Raw genomic sequence first — 17,595 nt, forward strand, 5'->3', positions numbered from 1 at the left:
ATACTGCAGATGAAGGCGGGGTTTCATTGACACAGATTTTGTTCAGCCTGTGTTTGCTGTTTATACAGACAGCTTCTCCTGCACATACTGTACCGAGGCCTGCTGTTGCATAATTGGCCGGTACTGCTGGGACGAAAGATGTAATGTACAAATGAACAGAAACCAGAACACTTCCCATGCTGAAAATCCAGACCGCTGTGTGCAGATTCTACGTTTATGTCAAATCTGAAACCCGTCATCCACTAGGCCATTAAAAAAAAAAAATATTGATCTTTGTTGTGTTTGCTCTGGAACTCCCAAATGCATTGATTTAGTCATGCACCCAATCACTGACTCATGTCACAGCTTAATTCAAAAAGGTCTAAGGGTCAGAAGTGTCCCATGTGTGTAGCCATACAGACCGTCTGCACTTCATTATTAATCCCTGCAGCTCGTGAAAGGCTCATCTCTCCCCCTGTCAGGTCGGGCCAGTGCCAATTACTTTGAGCTACAGCCACACACCGCTGAAGTTGCACTCAGGGAAATATGGGAAGAAGGTAATTGGACGAGATGATAACCCCCCCCTCCCCTCTCCGTGGCTGCTTTACATCTCTGTGTTTGTGTGTGTGTGTGTGTGTTTGTGTGCTTCCTGGCCCTAAACATTCCCCCAAGTCCCTGAAGGAGGCCTCTGCTATTTAGACACAGACAGTGAGTCAGCACTCAGCTGTAATGAGAACAGGAATAGGCTCCTCATATCGTACTGAACACTGAGATGACAACCCATTTATTACTGTATATATGGCATTTGAAAAAGAAGCTTGGGAGGGAGCGTAATGCTCACAGGAGAGATATGTCATAGATTATTTGCATACACTTCCATTAGCACTCAAAGGAGCACACATTAGGACACACACACACACACACACACACACACACTGGGGGGAGCTTTTTTTTCAATCCACATGAGGGGAAACTCAGACTACAGAGCGCAGAAAGATAAGGACTCTGGCAGCGCGCCTCTTCCTGTGTGTGTGTGTGTGTGTGTGTGTGTGTGTGTGTGTGTGTGTGTGTCTCAGAGGCACGAGCCTGTTTTGTGCTTTCCTCCTTTTCTCCTGCGCAAAAACAATATTTTCCCAGCAGCCCCATCTCTCAAGCACTCGTCTCAAACAAGTCGCACGAGCCGAGCAGAGGCCTCTTGTAAACACTGCAGAGTTCACTCACCTCCACCGTCTCACATGCATCCTCGTCATGTAGCACAGTTTTCCCCCGCAGCCAGCTAACGTCCTAATTACTGACACGCAGATGAGTTTTACTAAACGCAGAAAACAAGACGGCACATTTGTTCGCTCTCGGGAGAGTACAGCAAGTTTTTCTTTTAGCTGCCGGCTCAGAGCGCTTTTATTTGAGATTGCAGAGAGTGATGCACAAATCTCTTTTGGTTTTTTTTTTCACAGTTTAGATCTACAGAGTGCAAACAAAAAGAGAGAGAGGGAGAGCGCCGTCTTACATTTTGTCTTCTTCTGCCGGAGTGTTCAAACAGACTGACAGCTTGACTCGAGCGTTTGAAATGTTCTCGTAGGGGGAAAATGTCTTCAATGTAACACACTCTTTTCAGGCTGTCGGCCCAAGCAATCTGTCTTACATTAAATCTACTAAATGTTGCAGCTACGCTAACATTTCCCTTTAGCCAATCAAACCAGAGAATTTATTTCCCTGTTCGAAAAGGTGAAGAGTTGTCTTTTATCGACATTATTTGGTGCATTTTAGGTTTGTACTGCCACCCGGCACCTCTAAACAAATGACTATTGAAGCTTTCATGGACATGTTGGAGTGATCTTTCCCTGCTGGGGTGCAGATTTTGACAGTGGTCAGACTGTTTCCAGTCCTGTTCAGCTGGACACAATAGTGTTTTTTTATTCTTGCACATTTTCATCTTTTTCTGTTCAACCAGTCCGCAAAGCTTGAAGTGAAAGTTTGAAGGATAACAGAGTCCGAGCACAGCGGTGACTTTAAGCCTGTGTCTGGATGTAGCAGATGTTTCAGTCTTGAACGGATTTAAACATCAAAGTCTCATCATTATATCGCAGAAAAACTTGTTGCAGGTGGAAGCCACAACCCAGAGGCAACGACTTGTCAACATGCAAGGCAGACAACTGGACCTTTAAAACGTGCAAATTATGCAATGACTGTAGGAAACCTCCTTCAGGGGTCTCCATCTGACAGCACTCAGTCTCCTTGTCCCTCTGAGCATCCCTTGCATTATTCCTGCGAATGAAAACGGCACAATTAAGAGACTTTCGAAGAGCCACTGCCTCAACCTCATCTTTTTCCAGAGGTTAGGAAAAAGTTCCCCAGCTCCTCCCAAGCTCACGCTGACACAGCAGCGACAAAAAAAAGGTTCCTTCCTTACCTAAACTCTTTCATCCAGGGCTAGCTGTTCTGATAATATTAGGAGTTCATTGTTTGGTTTCATTTACCAGATGTCTGACATGTTGGAGCTTTAAGTTGATCTAATATTTGAAGTTCACGTGGATGGTGTCACTGTCTTCGAGAGGGGTATGGTTGCTGTTGACTATGTGGAGGTCGTTCGTACAATAAAATAAGTTGTAGTCTTTAATCTGTGAAGTTGAGGAGTTCAAGGTTTACTTTATTGTCAATTCCAAAATATGTCAGACATACAGTGAAATCAACATTACGTTTCCCCTCTCCCCACGGTGCTATGTAGATTAAAAAAAGGTACGGTAAAATATGAAATAAAATGAGGTAAAATAAGATAAATAATATTTACGCTAATAAAATCTAAATGTGCAAAAAAAAACCTTAGTTTTTCGCTTATGTCTTTGAGTTTTGCCGTCGTGATCTGGTTTGAAAGTGAATTGAGCTGCCGGGGTATTTAAAGATGTTCAGGTGATCCCGGTGGGCTGCATGTGGTCAGGTGGTCCCTCAGCAGAAGAGAAATCTCCCAGCAGCCATACGGATGGAGAGGAGTTTGTCGGTCACAGTTTTTACAGAATGTTTTCGGGTGGGCAGAAGCCAGGTGGCGTCTGCAGAATTTATCATCTCAGTGCCCAAAATACATGCCTCCAAAATCTTCAGAGTAAAGCATCAAAGACAACATGGCCGCTCGTTGTGTTTGTAGTTTGCGTTGTGTTGTTCAGGTTCCTCGGGCACTAAAGGTCAGTCCGAGTAGGCAGAGCTGTGATGAGAGTTGTGTTTAGATGTTCTCTTCCTCGTATCCGACTTCTCTTTGTTGTAGAGCCTGTGGCTGTGCTCGCGGCTCCCCACTGTGTGTGTGTGTGTGTGTGTCTTTGTTTGTGTATATGTGCATCTCTACATGTGTATTTGTTTGCATGCATGCAGGTTTGTGTGTGTGTGTGTTTGTGCATGTGAATAGGTCAGGATATTTTGTGCCTCCTCAGATGTGCCAGTGCAGTGTGTGATCTGCAGCTCGCCTCTTTCATGTCATTGTTCCCCCCACTGTCTGAGCGCTCCCTGCATCCCGCTTGATCTCGGGTTCCCCCCCCTTTATTTCCCGCCAACGTCCTTCTCCTCCCCTCTCTTCTTCATACATCTTTCTCTTGCATTGTTCCCCTTTCTTTATTTTCTTTTTCTCATCCTACACTTATCTGTAGGTTTCATCATGTTTACCTCATTAGCTGCTTATTTACCCTGACTGCCAACTATTTTCTAAAGCACAAGATTTAGATTAATTACCGTCCTAGCAGGCAGACATACTTAAGTGCGAGGTTTTCTTCAGTACATACATACCTAAAGAAGACGTTGTTTGGTGTTCCAGTTGTAGCTGAAACTAGGCAGGAAACATAAGAGGTGCATGAACATGAGAAGTAAAGAGAAGTTTGTGAAAACGTGCGATTCACAAACCAAGATAACGGTACTGTCATGACACAGCGACTCTGCTGCCACTGATATGTTGATATGTAATCATAATTATACATCACATTATCTGATTCACTGAGGAAAATGTCCTGAAACAGATTCTGCTAAATTCCAGCAGATGCATGTTTGGTCCGTCTCTGCTGTGCCATGACAGCAGAGCTTATAGGTCTTTACTTGAGTCAACGTGGATCTCACCTGTCCTCGCTCCGGCAGTCCGGCGCCCCCCTGCAGCAGTGAGCCGAAGCATCCATCCCTCATGGGTTTATAAATTCAGTTGCAGTGGTTTAACGTCTCATCACATTACAAAGCTGCATTGTTCCTTTTCAGCGCTCCATCTTACATAGTGTATTCTGTCTGTTCTCTCAGTAGGCTTTGCAGGTAAAACCAGCGACAAAAAAGGTTCCTCTTCTAAAGCACAACTCAACTTTTTCATAATCGTTTAACCAGAAGAAATCCAACATTAGTGGAAGACATTTTCCTAAACACAACATCCCTTATGTCCAGTCTAATCCAATCCAACTTTATTTAATTAAGCACTTTAAAACAACCACAGCTGACCAAAGTGCTGCACAATAAATTAACAAAAGTTAAAAAGGCTTAGTACACAATAATTATAAGGCATAAAAGAAAAGCATGACTCATGGTATGTCTTCACAGATGTGACAGTTGAACCTCCTGTATATTTGTTCTGGTGATGATTTGGACAGTGTTTTAATAATAACCTACTGGGCTGTTTAACTGCTCAAAATGCTCTGTCGTTGCATCGTTCTGATAAATTTCACATTCCTTTGCAACAGACATAAAAACACATAATTAACACCCAGTCCTTCTGCCTTTTTATTTCTCTCTGTCTCTTGTAGATATGGGGCTTCTACAAGCAAGGCTACAAGTGTAAAGGTAAGAGAGAATGTTTCTCCATGTCTGCTGCACAGATGTGCGGGGGTGAGAGGAATTACCTCGTCTTTTTGACCCCATCAATTCTCAGCACACGCACACACACACACACACACACAGACACACACACACACACACACACACACACACACACACACACACACACACACACACAAAGGCTGTGCAGATCAAGATTCACCTGAACCTGACCTGAAGTGCTGAGTAAATGTCATCGACACAGAAACCCCTGGCAAACATATCACACTCTTTTAATGGATGTCCACACACAAAGCTCCCGTCTCCACAAACAGATGGTTACTGTGCGCTCCATCAGCAGAGAGCACACTTCACACAATGCACACTTATTTATCCTTTCATAGCTCCCACTAGAGCCAGTGTTTAAAGAAGCTGGTTCATTTCACACACGTACACACAGAGTACCCACAACGCCTCCATTATGGTAGTCATTAGCCTTTAAAAACACACTCTCAGCTGGCTTCTTTCCCTGTGAAGATGAGCCACCAGTGGTCTGTGCTGATGCTAAAAATGAAGCAGTGATGATCTGCAGACGTGCGGTGCTGTAAATAATTTACACTACATATGTTTCCATCCAGATGTCGTGAAAAGATTTTGTAGATTATGCCAAATCCTAAATGGAAATCCTGCATCAGATTCCATCTGCTGCAGCCTTTGGTGAAGTGATTGATTACAGCTCAGATTTTCAGATGATGGGGTTAGAGAGGTCAGATATTTTTAAAGGATTTCAAATTAGACTGCATAGCTGTAGTTGCAGCGTATATTAATTCCCCTTTTATGTTCTTAGCTTGCCAAGTCCCCGTTAACAGGAAAACAGTTTCCGCCTAAAAAGGTAACTTTCTGTTGTATTTCAGCCGTTTGTTCAAACAAAAACAGCGTTTTGAGTGCCTGAAAACTCAGTTTTGAAAAACGTGTTCCAGAGGACAACGTTTTGGAAAAAGCACCATCTCCACCACTGTGTTAAGTAACTTTGTCATTTCTCTAAAAATGTAGACATTATGCTTACAGTCGAGGAAGAGGAGGTTGACGACAAGCCAACATTTCCTTGAAATGTTTATTTTCTTTATAGTTTAGGATAGCCTGTTAGAGAAACCCCACCTTGCTAATCCCTGTTCTTCAATGCGTTGAATGTGTACACTTCACCGCTCTGTCGGAGGAAGTGTGCGTTTGCTGCAGCATCTTTACTCGTCTTTGCAGAACTGTGTGCACCGTAGGTTGTTATCAAAACATTACTGCCTGAACGCTGGACTTTTTGAAAGTTTAAATGAAAGGCAATTCAGTCTTCGGGTCTATCATTTTCGTGTAAATGTTTTAGAAAGGGGTTAGGCCTGAGAAGATGACTAAAAAATCCAGAGCTTTGTTTTTGTGCTGTAAAGCCCCTTTGTTTTAGCACATCCAGCTAACGTACATATTTGAAGCCACAGTTCAACATGCAGTGCGGACTGCACTGGGAGTTTCAGTAGACCGAACTCTCGTGGTCATTCAGTATGCATTTTTTGTGTCCACCTCAGTCGACTGAACATTTCAGTATGGATACTAACTTTGTGCAGTATGGATCAGATGCATGCTTTCAGGAAATGAATTGTATTTTACCACCCACAATGCTGTGTGAAATTAACCGTAAAACATCACTTCACGTGCTCCTCCAAATCAAAACAAACGAGCACGGATTCATTTAATCAATTTCTTATCTAAAGTTAAAGTCCCTTCTAAAATCGCTCTTTTTAATTAACAACAAAACATGTGACAAATGTCTGCATTATAAAACTCACCCCCTCTACTGAAATAATGATATTTATGCGTGCGTCCTTATTGTTTTATCTTTTTTACTCTATATTCTGTTTATTATTTTCTTTCCTTGATGTTTTATTATGAGACCATCCCTATGAGATCGTAATAATAAATTAAATATTAGCCAAACCCTCAGGCCTTACCAAAGAAACTGTGTTTCTTCTAATAGATGTGATACAATCATATATTCATGGCATATCTTGTGTCTTCTATATGTCAGTGAAAGTTTGCCTGAGAAATGGAACCACCCTCAATTACCAACACAAACACTTCATCTCAACATCCACCTTTCCTGCCTCATTAAGGTTCATCTCAGGTTAACTAACTAGAGTTTATTAGACAGCTTATAAGTTGTCATCCCACATTTGAGTTGCATAGCAACTGGAGTAATTAACGCTCCTTTGAGCCTTTGAGGTTCTTCTGTTGAGGCGAAAGGAGAGATACTTGGAAAGGAGGGAGGTGAAAAGAAAGCACCCGTACCTACACACACACACACACACACACACACACACACAAAGCCAGCCCAAACATGACACTCTCTCCTCTCCTCCCGAAAGGAGTGTTTGTGTCAGACCGGGAGTGTGTGAGTGTTCCAGCGTGTTCCAACGCATTAATGACACCACAGGAAGTCAATGAGAGAGCCCCACAGCCATCCGTCCCCATTACCATTGTTAGCCTTGTACTCGGGGAGGTAGAGAGAACGGTGGCGACATAATTGAAATGAATCACCCTCCGTAATGTGGAAGCTGAGTGTGTCGAGAGCTCTGAATGTGAGCGTGTGTCATCGGATGTGTGTTTCAACTTCACATTTTTTTGCATTTGGTTATCAGAGGAATTTAGGTGTCAAATTTCAAACTTCTACAAATACCATATTGAAAGAATATAACAACAATAAGTGTCGCTCTGAGTTTGACCCTCACTCAAACATTGCATTGCTGATGGCGTATCAATCCCACAGTTTGGTTCTTAAAATTGAAAAAGATGCACACAGCCAGTGTCGCCGTTTCCTTCTTGTTTGCAGCTTTTTGGCTGAGCTGACCAGAGACAAAAATATGCATTTGGTACCGATCTTCTTGTCCAGCTTCGCAGGAAGTTAAATCCAAATCCAAATTTGTTTGTATGTTCCTTTAAGCCAAAATCTTCTTGTGCCATGTGGCCACTAAATATAGTGTAGTGATAACACAGGGAACCTTATTTTACTAAAAAGGTGTTTCACATCAAAGAGGCCTAATGTATTCTCTCAGCCTCGTCCATCGTGCTCTTTTCTGATTAGCAGAAAAGTGACCTAAAAAAACCATCTTATTAACTCAATGTTCTCTTTTGAGTTGATTTGTGATTATTGATTAATAAAGATAAACTCACAAGTATAACCGTGACACTCCCTGTAACCTCAGTTATTGACCACCCTAACAGTGTATCACTAATAGTTGCTCATATAATGACATTAAAGCACCTATCAGGACTTGTGATGTGTTGATTTTGGCGTCTCCTGTGGACAAAATTGTACCTGTAATGTCTTAACTGATCTCGTCCTGCAAATGCTAGTTTCCAAAATAATAATCTCATTTCTTTCTTTTTAAAGATTTAGTGTAATATGTAAAAAGTGGCTTTTTCTTCCACATATTGAGACTAACTTTGCCGTGGCAGTGATTAAAGGTGTTGAAATGTACAATTTAAAAACAGTCTTTCTTGTCGCTGCTGGTCTCGATTTGTTTTTGGAGCTCATATCGAAGCATTTCTTGACCAAACCAAGTAGTTTTGATGCTTAAACCTAACAGCTGTTCTTCCAAAGGCTTTTTTTTATTTATTGTGGATTTGGTCATACTTTTACTGTTACATCCTCTTTTGATCCTTTGCTCGATGACCCATCGCTCCTCTCTTCTTAGACTCCGGCTGGTTGACACAGTTGTTATCTGGTACAGTTGGCCTCACCACGGTTGTGTGCAAGTGTTCCTGTGTGTGCAATGCTCGTAAAAGCTCCTCCCTGTCCGCCTTAGAAGCTCTTCCCTTCACCCCAATGTTTCTCTCTGCATCTTCCCCTCGCTCCCGGACTTCCCCTTCCATCTTCCCCCCTCGCCTCCTCTCTCGGCATCGCTCCCTCCCCGTCCAACGATCCCCTCATCCTCTCCTCACCTCCCTCCTTCTCCCTCCACATGAACGCTTCGGGGGCAGCCTGCGGGGTGAACTGCCACAAGGCCTGTCGAAGCCGCCTGGCTGTCGAGTGCCGGAAGAGGACAAAGAGCATCAGCCACGAGACGCCACCCTCCCTCCAGGCCAGATCCTACAGCTTCCCGCTACCTGCCAACACCCCACCCAGCCTGCAGAACACAGGTGAGTGCTGCTCGGGTTGTGTGATTTAGGACATTAACTGTCCATTTACATGGACAATCTGTTTCCACTAACAGAGCCACACTATCTAACAATGACAAATCAAAAGATCCTTTATGAAGGTTCAGTCCACAGAAGATTTTGTTTTGGTTTTAAGCGGACACTCAGTTATATCGATGTTTTATTGTTGTTTCATTGTGTTTTCTCTCTCCTTTCCTCCTCTACTCATCTGGTAGTGAATACCTGAAGAGGGGCTTTGTCAACAGACCTGTCAGTCATAATGTTACCTCTACTCTCTTTTTGCTTTTGGCTAACAGGGGCTAACTAGTAAAGACAAAACTACTCAAAAAAATTGACAAAAATCTAAATTTAGATGACTTGCATTTTACCTTCACATGTCGACCCGTATGTTAACCAGCAGGAGGAAGAGGTTATGAAGTATGCTGCAGCTAATCAGTCAGCATGGGGGGCTCTAAATATTTTGGCTTCACTTTCAAATCGATGTTTCTCTGTCCATTTTAATATACAGCCGAGACGTACTGACGTACCTTATAAGAGAAGCCAACTACACTTAAATGTGTGAGACCGTTAAAACAAAGTTTTCTTTTCCAAAGCAATCCATTGAAATCACCTGTCGCTTTAACACCTCCACTTTTTGAAGAATTAATTTGTCTTAACACCAAACCTACTGAGCGCTGACATTTAGAGACCCTCAAACAAAAGAGTGAAATTTGCAATGGAAATGTGATCGGCCCACCAAAGCGCCAAGCCTGTGACTCACAGATTCTGTGTTTTCATGAGACTTCACCAAAAGCGGTGCCCTGTCTGGCTCTGTTTCAATCACATTGGCGTGAATCTGACTAATCAATGGAGGAGACAATGCTGCAAGGTGAACGTATTGGCACAGTAAACAGATCAGGGCCACACATTTCATTCGCTTCAGGCCGTACTTGCATGTTGATGTGACAAACCGATCAATTTCATTAATTCATTCCCATTTCTCTTCCTCACTTTCTGTTTGTTTTAGTAATTGCTGAGGAGGACATTGAGTCAGTGGAGGAAGGAGTGTTTGATGTCCACCTATAACCAGGTAAGAAAAGTGTTTACTGTGTCTGTTAAAGTCTGGTTTTAAATCCATTTCACCCCAATACCTTCAAGTCTACGACAAAGTTGATCCAATTCTTGCAGCACATGCCTGTTTCAAAAGCTACTGTAAACCATTATCAGTGCGTGTTATATTTTATTAAGCTCCAGCATTTTATCACAAGTTACTCTCACTAAATTCTACAACACAAGTAAGCTAATGTCCAATCAAACAATGGTAGGAAATATATCTGTGTATTGTACGATTTTAAACTTCTCAATTAACTCCTTAGCATGTCAGTGTAATCACTTGATGGTAAAGCGTTAAAATAATAAATAATAATAATTTCATAAATTAAAACTACTATAGGCTACTACTTTGTCTGCATGCTAAATGTGGAACAGGAGCTAACTAGCTTAGCCCCCTTTCCTTATAATTTAGGAAAAGTTAGCTTGTCTCTGTCCAAAGATAAAGATTACTTCCTGGCTTTACTTCTTCTTATCTTCCAGTGTGTGGCTCATAAACAATTAGACAAATAACCAGAGATGTTGGATGGCAGTTCAGTTGGCTGACTCTTTCTAGCTACAGGCCTTTTTGTAACTTATAGGACTGGTTGCTGTAGCTTAATATTTACGAGCAGACATGATAGTGGTGCCATCGTAACTCTGGCAACAACATAAAAAAGCTTATTGAGAAAATATGAACTTCAATATCTTTATTATGGGTGTGTGTGAGTAGTCAACTAAACAATTAGCCATTGTTACACATTCAGTCTGCACCAGAATGTTTCTACATGCATTGCCCATAATGCCTGTCCAATATTTAGCTCAAGAAGTAAAGCGGTCCCCTGCCACAAGCTGGGGCTGTAGCTGTCGCCTGCTGTTGCCTTGGTAACTGGGCCTTCTCTCCTCACTGCCTGGATGTAAACAAGGACAGCACATATTGAGCACCTTGTCAGCATAGCGCAGGGTGGCAGTATTTTGATCCAGACAAAGGCGTTAAATAAAGTTCTTAGTAGACAACATGTGTTAGGAGTTAATTGGAATACGAGCAGTTGTCCAAAGCAATGAGTAACAAAGATGTATAGTTGTTAGCCTGCAAGTACGACAAAAGGCTGGCTAAGCTAGCTCTGCTAATGTTGGCCACAGTCAAACGTCCTTGGCTTCGTTCAGTTGCAACACTAGCCTATAATCTATATAAAGGTACCTTTTAAATGTGCTTGCACTGGAAATTAACCTAATGTGGCCACAGGTAGCTTATGAGCACAAGGTTTTCCCTTCTCATATTGTTTGATAGAGATATTATTTTACATTACCGCAGAGGTAAAACTAATCAGGGTTTTATGAGACAAATGCAGTTATTAGAGACGACACAAACAAATTAAACCTGATTTTGCACCGGTGAATTGCTCTTCTCTCATATTACTGCAATTTATCCTTTGACACCTTGGAGGCTCCTGACTTCCATGTTGGTCTAAATACTGTATGTACAACCTCTACCACTTGATTATCATGTCAGATACAAACAGAGCAATTTAATAGCGATAAAATTACCAGAGAGAAGAGATCAATCAAATCCTCTGAGACAAAAATATAGAATCAGTCTGTGGCAATTTCATACACAACAAAGATTTCTGAAGCCCTGTTTGCACCGGGGGACCTGTGATAATTTGAGAGGATGTGGACGTGTCTGTAGTCTGTAAAGTATACATTTCAGGTCTAATTACTACACAAATATCAGCAAACACACACGTCCTCATCTCAGTAGTTTGTGGTGTGAGTTTCTTGAAGTACGGCTCTACGTGGCTCTTTTAGAGAATCGAGAATAAAGTCGGCAGCGATGGAGACAGCAACAGAAGTTTTCACAGTATTTTCCCTGTGAATTCAACGGGCTCAACTGGCTCAAATTCCATCAGAAGAACCAGATATCAAAGACCGATTATATGGAGGACATGCTTTACAGATTGCAGTGAAGAACATTTTGCTCTTCCAATTGGCTCTTTACAAAAAGTCTTTACAGTGTGTGCAGTCTGTGCATAATATAGCCTTGGTTATACGTCTGCATCAGATGCATGCTGTAGGCTATTAACGGAGGCGTATCAGGAGCTACAGGACTATGCATATTGCATATGCTTTGGCATAGATTTGACTCAGAACTATGAATCAGACTTCAGTGATAGTGTGCTAAATTTGCTTTTTGTATGGAATTCTAAAAAGACGGGCGACATAGCGCCTGATTTATTGCTGCTTTGCTTGTTCAGTGTAAATGTGCTGCACTTAACACTAATGATGGAGTGTAAATCCTAAATTACCAGAGGTAACACAGGTAGTAATTATTGTGCAAATAGGGCTTGAGATATGTTGGGACAATATGAACTAAAGAGATCTCTTTAAAGTAAATGTTGCCACAGGCCTTATTTATAGGATAATAAATTCCACCACAAGGATGAACTCTTTTATTTAAACCATAATTAAATGTTTTGTATTCCCAGGGCCAATTTGAGTTTGAGGCTTTAGGGGCCACAGAGGTCGGGGGGGGGGGGGGGCGCCTTGGCTCATGTCAGCTTAGTTCACCTGCTGATCCAGCCCTGCAGGAGAAAGTTACCTTTTAATACGCTTTATAAAAGTCACAATGTATTATCATGCAGATATTTCTCTCCAGCATCACAATCGCTGTTGCATCTTTGAACTCAAGTGTGATTTTGATGAACGGGCCAGTGACAGTCTCCAGCTCTCTATTTTAGACTCCCTCCTACGGGTGGTGTGTGCAAGAAGCCAAATGAGCGTCTGTCGGGGGAGCGAGACACAGAATGTGCAACAGTATGTCAGTTTAACAGCCCTCAACACTGGGGAGGAATTGCACTGAACACAAGCCAGGATTACTACATGCTGCCACTCGGTGGAAACTTTCTGCAACAGCAAGTCCAGCCAACTCCCAGGAACATGGGGACCAACGTGAATGAAGACTATCGAGATTTCTATGTACAAATTTAGATGCTCTTGTCAGCCAAAAGTGTATCTGTTAAACTTCCAAAATAATCCACAAATTGTATTTTATTGTTGCTGGAATGCTAAGAGGAATTTAATTTGACGTATTTCCTGCTAAATGTAATGGCTGTCGACTTTGTTTTTTTCTGTATAACATAAGAGGGGGTGTTGTTATCGCAAAGAATGTCAACTGCCACCCCGACCTGAGGATGCTTTAAAACTTTTTGTTTCTCGTCCTTTTGGAAAAAAAAAACATTTCTAAGAACCAATAATGGGACCAATTTTGATGTCAGATAAAATATTGTCGATTTGTGGTGCTTGCCTGAAGCTTGATGACAAAAACAACCATTTTTATTGCCAACAAAAGAAACGACTCTGTGGACAGTGATGATGAGGAGGGACTCTGAACAATGTTATAGTTTTGTCATGTTTACTTGGATATCAGTAACCGTCTACTATAGGTATTGATGTTGTGATGTTTTCAGTATGCTGTACTGTCTTGTATCAGTGCACTGATAGTACTGTGAATGTAGCAAAGAGAGTCGAATGCTGCTGTTGGAAGAAGAACTCAAAATCAGCAGAAAGCAGATAAAAACACTTTAATCTACCTGCTGATTCATTACCATGAGTTTTGAATGAGCTGTGAAGTTCCATCAGTACAAATGAATGCCAAAAAGACCTTCAAACACTGGAGTAATGAGACTGGAATTGTTGAACAGCAGTGTATAAATGTATGACTTCCCTGAGAATCTGTTTTTGATGCAAGTTATTAAGTATTTTGCTGTTTTTATCCTGCATGCTTCCCTCCTCACAGCTCTATTCTCCGGCCTGACGTCTCCATTTATGAGGATTTGTTATTTCTGAAATGCAGCACGCCAAGTTATCATTTATTAAGGAATCATGAAGTCTTGAAATTCCTGAGAAGGGAACCGTTTCTGTCGCTTTGTGCCTGTGGAGAGACGAATTCCAACTTCGAGTGCCATATTGTCGACTGCTGGTTTTGTCATTGAATGAGACTCCTCTTGCTGTCGGTATTTATTTTTTTTCTGTATAAATAGCTGAATAGCTGCCGGTCCCTGTGTCACTCCCTGCCTGATGAAGGATGTTTGTTGTCATTCTGTGAATGAATCTTTCAGACAGATGTCATGCTAATCCCCGTGGTCCCCTGATGATTCCTCAGTATTAAAAGCAGCGAGCGCCATTCTAATATTTGTTGTGGTGAGACTTTTGTGACTAACATGAATGAAAAAACGACGTTCTGTCTTCAAACTGTGGTCATGTTTCTTTTATTGTCCTGTGTTAATATGGGTCTGACTCCATCTTGATGTTCAAATGCAGCACTCCAGGTGTTAAACCATAACTGGTAAGAGAAGTAATCCCGGATGAAAGCTGGCCATTTTTTTTAATTTCAATATTGACAAATAAATTAGTAACCTTTAAGGTAGTTCTGCAAGTCTTAAACAAACGATCCTTTTAAAAAGTCAATCTAAAAAAACAAAGCTTTCCTCACTGTTTCTGACAATGTGATAGAGTGGAGATGCTTGTATTTAAGTACAGCCTGAATTAAAAAAAAAAAAGTCTAGTTGAATAAAATATGTAACAAAGAGGTCCCACAGTGAGGCGAGTGTGAAATGTTTTATAACTTTGTTTTATACAAAATGGCCCATTAGATTAGAGCGAGAATCGCCCACAGCACTCGGTTATTTATTGATGTAACTTTTTCATCGTCCTTGTGAACAGTTTTGCAGCACAGTTGCAAACCAACTACACTTATAGACGCATTCTTCTCACTCTTCGAAATCAATTCTACAAAGGCCAACACTTTTTTTGCCACCCCTCCCGTGACCATGACGCATTGTCCTCTGACTGTCTATGACTGGTATGAATAACCAGCCCTGGATGAGCTGCGCAGCAGACGCCACATCTTGTAACTTTCAGTAAGAAGTCAGTCTGGGCCTGTGATCGCCTGCCTCTCCTCCCTCTCTCTGCACATATGTGCGGTTCAATGTGAGGACATGGATGCGGCTACACCCAGCCTGTGACTCGCTCTCGTGTGGGAGTGTGTCGGCTCGCATTGAGGTGATGAACTGCTGAGGGGACGCGTTCATAACTTGGCTGATCGACCTTGATATCACACAGGGATGCAAAGAGTGTTAACCGCATGATTATGCAGCGCTAATGTATTCATTTTCATGTAGCTGCCAGTTTTTCCGGTAATTAAACAAGATAAGATCATGCTGTTAAAGGCATTTTGGTGTCTTCTAATGTGAAGACTTGAGTGTTAAAGTTTTCACTTCCTCGTTATGATTTCACACTTGAACAAAACTCTTGAAGTTCTGTGGTTGAAGGCAAAAGACCTAATTTTTCACTTGGACTCCAGTATAACTCCTGCCAGCCCCCGTAGTAATTTTTCGGCAGTCTGACTGAGCTGATGCGAAAACGCAGCATGATCTAACCAGAACTCACCTCGTTTATTTCCTGTGAATTGTGCATGACCATAGATGGTATGCACGTAGTATTTCGCTACATAAAGTCTTCTGTTTGCTGGTATGTTCTCCTCTTTGTAGCTGATGTTCTGATTCTAATACTACACATGGCATTGATGTTGTCTTTGCTAGCGCCTTATAGCAGATTTTGCTTCGTCTGCCTCGGGAGACGCCCAGCACCCTCTTCGGGTCTCCCTTTGTGAGGTTCATGTGTGGACAACCACATGAGGAGGCTCTCAGGAGCAGTCCTTCTGAAATTCTCACGAAATGTTCACAAATGTATATTGAATGTAAAGAACTGAGCAGGAACTTTGTTAGACCCTCCGCTAAACCTAACTTTAGCGCTGTCCTTGTTTTAGTGGATTCCAATGCAACGTCATCAAAAAGTTTAGCATCTATACCAACCATACATTTACTGATGTTTCAATTGTAATTGACTTCAAATGTACTATAACTGAGTTTGTCACCGAAGCACTGAAAGAGACCAGCGAGAGGAAGCGCAATAAAGAGAAGAGTAAGCAGACCACACAAAGAAGACAAACAAACTTCTAGCGGCTAGGTGACGTGTGAAGCAACATCCTTGGAAGCAATAAAACTAGATTTGTGTCTTCCTCAATAGTGGTCGATGCATGGCCGACAAAAAGAAGCGGGCGCCGTGTCGTAAACCTGACACTCTAACATAATATCCTCTGTGAAATATCACTCTCGCCACGTCTCTCCACGCCTGCTCTTCCTCCAAAGCCTGCACGATTGTGCCTTAAAGTGTGTGTGGTCATCGCGTCCCACGGCACTGAACGTCTCCTTTAGCCGAGTGATTGATACCTCCCATTCTGCGATAGAAAAAGCCTCACAGCAGTGCAGCCATTTAGCAGGCAGCCTGCGTAATATTGATCTGAAAAGTCTAAAATGAGGGAAATTGAATAGCACCGCGGCTAATTACGTAGTAATGATGGCGGGAGGGGGCGGAAATATCCTCACTCATTGTGAGCGCGCTCACTCTGCAACCTTGATTGCAAGGATAGGAGAGATTTGAGGCCTGATAGTCGAAAACGCATCCTGTGAATATGTCTCATGCCGCATCAGCAGATGGTGCAGGTCTATAGTCGGAGCAATTAGGCAGAGATTGCAGTGCACATTGCCCTGATAGGCAATAGAAAGGGCTATTTGAGCCAGAAATATTGGCAGGTAGGCGTTTTAGCAGCTATAGATACACATAAAAGGTTATCATGGATGGAGAAAAGGATTTGGCCCAGTGAGTAACTACAAGCAGTATTGATTTGTTTGAGCAGCACATCACTCTTAAATTTCCTCTTGTAAGGCTAATGAACAGATTATTGATTTGATGTCGGCTCATCAAAAACTGGGACCGCCGCCAAGCCCTGCTACAATTTGACGTCTGCTCATCTTTTTGAACCCACCACGACACCTGCATCTGCAATGCTGTCCCCGTGTGGTGCACGGACTGCAAGCATCTGGAGCGCTTCACCTGCTGCCAGAGTGTGGAGGAGTCATATCTGTTGGCTACCACTTGGTGGCACTGTTGAGCTGTTTAGCATAAGACTGTGTGTGTGTTTGTGTGTGCGTTTGTGTGTGTTTAGAGGAAAGATTCCTACCACAGAGAGGTGGGAGTGCTGCCAATGATGTGGCACAAAACAGAGCCTCTGTCAGGGGTTTATGGTGAATCACAATGCAGCATCACAATGCAGATAACAGCACTACATTTTTCTCTTGTTTGTACGTTACTTCCTATAAAATCAAACCATTGCTTACGCACAACTAGATACACCCTGTATATCAAATAAAATGTTTCTTCATGCTTGTTTTTTTGTTAGCTGACAGTTCTCTTAAAGTCACTTTTTTCGCCCACACACAGACCTCCAGTATCACTGCGGCTCCAAAACACTGCAGGCAGATTCCCAGTTGAATTATGATTGCCTCCCTCTGTTTATTTGTCATTATTTTATTTTTGCCTTAACTGAAGAAAAGAATACTCACATTTTAAAACGGGTCGTAATTGTGCAAAACGTAAATTACCAGCAACTGTGACTCAAAGTAAATCGTTTAATTCAAACTGCACAAATGAAATTGAAGGCAGGGAAATCAAGTCAAATGT

At 42.1% G+C, this 17,595-nt stretch overlaps 2 protein-coding genes across 6 annotated transcripts in view; one reads left to right on the forward strand and one right to left on the reverse strand.

Moving 5' to 3' along the window:
• The window catches only part of LOC306841224 (RAS guanyl-releasing protein 2-like), an 83,612-nt gene extending 69,347 nt beyond the window's left edge, over nucleotides 1-14,265 (forward strand). For 3 of the 5 annotated variants that reach the window (XM_079370974.1, XM_079370975.1, XM_079370976.1), the window contains 4 exons: nucleotides 4,737-4,773; nucleotides 8,770-8,928; nucleotides 9,953-10,015; nucleotides 12,753-14,265. In XM_079370974.1, coding sequence (XP_079227100.1) covers nucleotides 4,737-4,773; nucleotides 8,770-8,928; nucleotides 9,953-10,011 — 255 coding nt within the window. In that variant the 3' untranslated portion in view covers nucleotides 10,012-10,015; nucleotides 12,753-14,265. Of the gene's footprint in view, nucleotides 1-4,736; nucleotides 4,774-8,769; nucleotides 8,929-9,952; nucleotides 10,016-12,656 lie in introns of all 5 variants that reach the window. The other 2 variants (XM_079370977.1, XM_079370978.1) reach the window with 2 other exon arrangements.
• The window catches only part of LOC306841236 (ependymin-like), a 130,480-nt gene that overhangs the window by 73,819 nt on the left and 39,066 nt on the right, over nucleotides 1-17,595 (reverse strand). The window lies entirely within an intron of this gene.

The sequence above is a fragment of the Symphodus melops genome (genome assembly GCF_947650265.1).
Source record: "Symphodus melops genome assembly, chromosome: 20".
Lineage (NCBI taxonomy): Eukaryota > Metazoa > Chordata > Actinopteri > Labriformes > Labridae > Symphodus > Symphodus melops.